At 36.8% G+C, this 6358-nt stretch overlaps 1 protein-coding gene across 1 annotated transcript in view; it reads right to left on the bottom strand.

The window, feature by feature from the left end:
- Nucleotides 1-3471: 3471 nt before the first annotated feature.
- Nucleotides 3472-6358, bottom strand: part of TMTC4 (transmembrane and tetratricopeptide repeat containing 4) — a 53867-nt gene continuing 50980 nt past the window's right edge. Inside the window, exons 16-17 of the mRNA XM_011363196.2 lie at nucleotides 5959-6028; nucleotides 3472-4765 (exon numbers count right to left, since the gene is read on the bottom strand). Of these exons, the coding sequence (XP_011361498.1) occupies nucleotides 4617-4765; nucleotides 5959-6028 (219 nt within the window). The 3' untranslated portion in view covers nucleotides 3472-4616. The remainder of the gene's footprint in view (nucleotides 4766-5958; nucleotides 6029-6358) is intronic.

Raw genomic sequence — 6358 nt, 5'->3', positions numbered from 1 at the left:
AGGGCCACATTTCCTCTGAAGGCTCCAGGGGACGGTCCTTCCTTGCCTTTTCAGCTTCTGGTGGTTCATGGTGTTTCCTGGGCTTGAGGCAGCATCACTCCAATCTTTGCCTCTATCCTCAATGGCCATCTTTTCCGTCTCCGTGTCCTCTTCTCTTTGTATGAGACACCAGTCATGGGATTTAGGGCCCACTCTAAGTCCAGGATGATTTCCTTTCCAGATCCTTAACTAATTGTAATTGTAAAGACTCTGTTTCCAAATACAGTCACATCCTGATGCTCCAGGTAGACATGAATTTTGAGAGGACACTATTCAACCCACGAGGTCGCACAACTGGTAAATAGAACGGGATTCAAATCAAGCAAGGTGTAACAGATTTTCCATTCAAGCTTTGCACACCCAAATGCCAACTATTTCCAGAGAGCCACTAAGAGAGTCACACAGCATACAGAATTTAATGAAGATTTAAAGGCATGCTTCGAAAAAGAGTCTGTATTGCACAGTAATAGTTCAGCCAATAATCTGAAAACTGTGCTTCCCAAGTTCTTTTTATTCGGCATTGCTTTGGGGCCTCCAGTGTCCCCAGCTTCTCTCTCATCTGTTGGGCAAAGCAATTTAGCAACCACCTTTGGTTACCTGAGTTTCCCTATGGTCTCTCTTTCCCACCAGCGTACCTCATCACAGCTTTATTACAAACACATCCACGGCTCTCTTGAATAAAGGTTTCTCTGTGATGTCACATGTTATTTAGAAAGTAAAATTATTTCAAATAATGTAGAGATTTGCAAAGTAGAAGGTGAAAAGCTTTTTTCTTCCTCACTTATTACTCAGAAAAAGCCAGTGTTAAGATGAACTAATTCCTATAAGTTTAAAGAAAAGATTGGAATATGAAAGAACAAATGAAGGGCCTTAATATTCGATAGCCTTCTCTTGGCTCCTGTCTTCATCATTCTCTTTCCCCGTCTGTTTTGTTCCAACCAAACTGTCCCATATGGGCCCTTCGCTCCTTCTACTTTGAACTAGAAATCAGCCTTCGATCTGCATTTTGTGAGGACCATTATCCTAAATCAGGCCATAATCAAAATTAGTATCTTCTTGGTAGAAGTTAGAGGTGGGAGAGACCATTTAAGACAAGACTCTGTGGGATTTTAAAATGTGGCTGTAATATTCAATACTCATATTTGGTATTTATTGAGTATTTCAAGTAATATTAAATGTCTCACTTTGTGAAAATTAGGGTTACTCAACTCTTGGAGTCTTTATTTAGGTCAATATAGTAAGTGCATCCAGTTTCCCCTTATCTATGTACGATATGTCTGACCCTTCAATAGAGTTTGTGTCCCAGTAGAACTCTTTGTTTCCCGCAGATGGCTGGCAAAGTTTTTTCCATAAATATGAGGCCCAAAGGTGAAGGCAGAAGCAACCGAATCAATACGTGTTTCTATGAAGTAGAGAGAAAATTCTACTTTATTTTGTTTCACTGTCTTCAGGAAAAAACAGATTCACCAACTGATGGAAGAATTTTGAACATAGAAGGAAACAAATGCTCTGACAGCCTGTGATACTTGGACAGCTGCAGATGTAAAGTTGTGAATGAGTGACCGAGGGGCCTGGTTATTCCCCAAGAAGTCCCCTGGAAAGAGGGCTGGTAACAATGTTTAGTCCCAGTTGTTTACACCCAACCTGGGTGTACATGCCCCAATAAGGCTGAGTTAACCTAAACTTTAAGTTCCCCAAGGGCAGGAATCCCATCTGTTTTTACTTTCCATAGTATCTACAACAGCTAGCATACTGCTAGTACACAGTTGGTGCTCAAGAAAATATTTTGAAAAAGTAATAATATACGAGTAGCATAAGGGATCCTTGTGTTGGAACTATTCTGTATCTTGACTGTGGTGACCACACAAATCTACATGTGATAAAAATTGCACAGAGCTAAATATGCAGATGAGTACATGCAGGACTGGTGATGTCTGAAAAGGTTGGTGGAGGTATCGATGTCAATTTCCTGGTTGTGATAATGTGGTATAATTATGCAAGGTGTTACCACTGGGGGAAACTGAATGCAGGGTCTATGAGATTTCTGTATTATTTCTTATAACTGTATGCGAATCTACAATTATCTCCAAATAAAAAATAATATGAGAGAAAGAATCTCAGATTGGTAACATCAATCCAGAATGTAGCAAGATGAGAGTCAAAATAGACTTTGAAAATAGCTTTGAAAAGCTGGACTTTGCTTAAAAGAGAGAAACCACCGAGGGAGGAGGCATGCGAATCAAAAAGACACACTGTGTGGAAATTCTAGGGTAGAAGCACCCTGAGGAAGATAAAAAGAGAAATGAAGAGCTGTGATATTATTGCAGCAGTTAATACTGTGGGATAAATGAATAATGGATCTCAAAATACAAAATACATTAAGAAATGATGTAAGATTGCATCTAAACAAGGAAGAAACTGTAGCAATAATACATGTGAAAAAACAAAAAACGACCCCAAACGCCTTCTTGGTTTCATGATGCTCACTGTCATGGAGGTGAGGGATGATGATGAAGCATCTCAGATTCCCCCAACCGGCAACTCACCCCATGTTTGTTTTGACACCCCTCTACCCAACCTCCTACTATGATTAGTAATAAAAACATTAAAATGAAAAATATATGCCAAATAAGAGAGGAACTAGGAGACAGCCTTCTATTTAAGTCCTCTTAGGAGGGAAACCAAGGAATGAAGAGGGTGGCCACCTTCGGATGGAACAAGGAGAACAAAAAGAGCGCCGTCTGGGTACACTTCCAAACTCTGCAGAGATCAAAGGCATCCTGAAATGTCTATCAAATGAATGATTGTTTTCTCTGGAAAGAAGACTGCACTGGAAATGCTGGGAGGTAAAATGGTGAAAGCTGAGGGGATTTGTTCAGTAGGCTGGGATCCCACCAGATTTGCAGGTCTTGCTTTGACACTCAAGTTTTAGTATCAGAGGAAAAAAAGTGAATCCTATAGGGGCTTTTACAAAAAATATTTTTTCTTTACTCTCAAAGGACAAGTACTGTTTTAAATAAAGAAATTTGCCTTAAAAAAATCAACAAGCATATAGTACATCTATTATCTGCCAAGCTAAGCACTATAAGAACATAAATAAGAGGAATACAGCTCCTGCCCCTAAGAGATCTACAAATTGTTACTGTTATTTTAGGACTGGACCATTTAAGAAAGGTTTGAAACATAGCACTTTTCTGATGTATGTCAATGACCAGCACTTTCTTTTCTGATGTATCTGAACCATCATAAGTTACAACTACTGATTTACAAATCGACACAGATGTGCCCCCAAAAAACTAAGTGTAAAAAATCAGATTCATCTCATTGTGGGATCTATTCGTCCTATTCTCTGAGCCAGTACAAGCCACATACCAGAAAGGATGGACTGGTCACTTTGATTTCATTTTAAGGGAAAAGAGGACACAAAGTTCATTAACTTGAAAATCATCTATTAAGAAAGCAATATGACATTTTTATACCAGTTTGTGTAATATTACTGCATAAGAAATTACAGAGTGCATAAATCATTAGGTCAATAGCATATATAGAAGAATGAAACAAAAGGAACATGATTATTCATATCAAATAAAATGGAGAAAATAATCTAATTCACAATCTAAATCTAAATACCACAAACCCCCAACTGTAGCTTCTTCTGAGAGAAAATTTACCATTTGCATTTTCTGGATATAGTAATGACTGTGGTTCCATTAAGCCAAATGAAAAACTGCTTTACAGTTAAAAACATGAAGAAGCAACTTACATAGATGTGTAGCCCTCTTAATACTGGATATGACAAAATAAAGACATCAGGCTACCTGCTTTTGCCTAAAGCATGGCTTGAATTTTCTATTAAAAGTGACAGTTCATGTAGAATACTACCTAATTTCCTACAGTATAAAACTGCACAAGTTGGAGAACCTAAAAAATATTGCAAGAGTGAATTTCTTCCTATGGGGGAAAAAGTATATAAATATACTAGATGTTAACATTTCTATTCTTCATTCGATTATTTGCCCTGTTCAAAACATAAAAATACAAATAAATATATTTTCTTATAAATGAAGGTCATAGAATATTGCTTAAAAAAAGATTAAAAAAACAAAAATCTTAATTTATCCTTTCTTGTCATTAAATAAGAAGTCTAATATACAGACATATTCATTATTTATATAAATTGTAGGAGTCAGTTTGTCATTTCTTGTTCACAGTTGATATTTAATAGTGCTAGTCTCTACACAACACGGCTCACATCCCAAATGCAGGTTTAATTCTACTGTAAATTGCTCAAGATAATTTTTTCTCTTTTTTCATTTTAATTAAAAAAAAGACTTCATCCTTGGAATTTTAGAATTTACATTTGAGTGGTCTGAAAAAATACAATTTCAATGCAAAAACCACATCGAGCATTCAAGAGTATACTGCTGGTGCTGTAATCTTTTTGTATGATTTTGTTTACATAGAAAAAACCAATAAAACAAACAAGAAAGATTTTTAAATGTTTAAATTTAACCACGTAATATTAAAGATGTGCCTCATGCACACACACGCACACTCGAAAAATGAAGGAAAAAGGATCAGACATCTTTCTTTTGCATTTGTTCTAGCTTTCTTCTTAGGAGACCATAATTCTCCTTAGTTCCTGATGCAGTGGGGTCAAGCTGCAGAGAGATTTCATAGTGTTTTCTGGCCAAGTCTAGATGTCCCCAACGATGATAAAGCACAGCTGAAATAGCAAGAGACAAATTTCATTGGAAATGCTTCTGAATAACTTGTGGCATTCCCGACCGCTTGTACAAAAAACTGCTAAAGAACCTCTGCAGTTTTCAAAAACTATTGTTTAAAATAATATTGTTTGTACCACAAACTTTGTTTATTGTAATCACATTCCCTCAGGATTGTCCGTTTCACCACCCCAGTTAGTCCTTAGGTTCTTCATATCATTGGGCATAACCCACCCACAGTAACATTATTACATAAAGAAATAAAAGGAAGAGTACACTAAAAGTTACTCAATGCTGCCGTGAAATTTCCAGGAAGCCAGGCTGAATGGGGCTGGGGCCCCATGTTGCTTAGGTCCCTCCCTGACTATGAAGAGGTCCAGCTGTTCACTTTAAATAAACATTCCCCTATACCTCATGGCAAAATAATACCTTGTTTATTGCCAGCTGGAAATAAGGGTTCTAACGTCAAGATCTGATCATAAAATGATAGTTAAAATAAATCTAATTATTAAAGTAATAAGCCTCTGATGATTATGATTTTGTAAGTAAAGCTAATTTTCTACATGGGCAAAAGAATAACTCTCGATGCTTCATGACTTGTGATGAGAAGCTACAGAGTCTGTAGGAAACAGATTTGGTGAAAAAATATTCACAGGATTGAGCATTCTAAACATCAACATGCTATGCTCTAAAAATCTTAATTATTGAGATGTAAAAGTGGAAGAAAGGAATTGTAGGGAAGAAATCAATGTAAATGTATTTTTAGCAAAGGCATAGGAGCACGTAAGAAAACAGAGAAGACCAAGCTAGAATGGAAGGTCCACTACGGAAAAACAGAGAAGGACGTAAGTTAAATAGCAAACTTCTAAAGTACATCTCAGTTTAACATTCTAAGATCCTTCACACAAAGAAAGAAAATTTGAGTTTTATCATCAGAAGCTGTTACATTGAGTCGGGGATTTTGGGGGTTGTTTTAGTCACACGATTACAATTTGTAAATATGACTATTATTTAGTGTATAATCCCTTTTTAGTGTAATAATTCCTTTTTTAAACCTATATTTTGAAACCAGATTATAAAAGACAATAAAGGCTAAGTTTGAGAAAACTGTTCTCCCAACATTGATTTTACAGAAATACATCCATTTCATTAAAATTACACAGAATTTCAATATGGTTCTGCAAAATTTCCTTACCCAAATTGCCATGGTAACTTGCAGTATTTGGATGAGCTTTAATTGCTTTGAGGAATAAAGCTTCAGATTCCTAAAAAATGAAATACATAAAAAGGTACCGCAAATGATGCAAAACCAACACAGTTTTATTGCCTATAGTTTTTAAACTTTTAATGTGCTTGTTTTGTTTCACTGTATCCTTCTTCCAGAACCTCTAGGAAGGCACAGCGGGGCCACACCCTGTTAAGAGGCTCCCAGGGGAGATCAGGGAAGTGAGCGACAGGGCAAACACACAGGGTGTGAGGGGCAGTGGAAAGAGATGGTGGCTGCAGAGAGAAGATAAATATGCTAATGAGCTCTGCCACCTGACTCTCTAAAGTGGCTGAAGTTCTGTGACTTCAAGCAAGTAGCTCAGTTTAGG

The sequence above is a fragment of the Pteropus vampyrus genome, unplaced genomic scaffold (genome assembly GCF_000151845.1).
Source record: "Pteropus vampyrus isolate Shadow unplaced genomic scaffold, Pvam_2.0 Scaffold83, whole genome shotgun sequence".
NCBI lineage: Eukaryota > Metazoa > Chordata > Mammalia > Chiroptera > Pteropodidae > Pteropus > Pteropus vampyrus.
The sequence above is the reverse complement of the archived record's forward strand: the minus strand, read 5'-3'. Positions and strand labels throughout refer to the sequence as shown.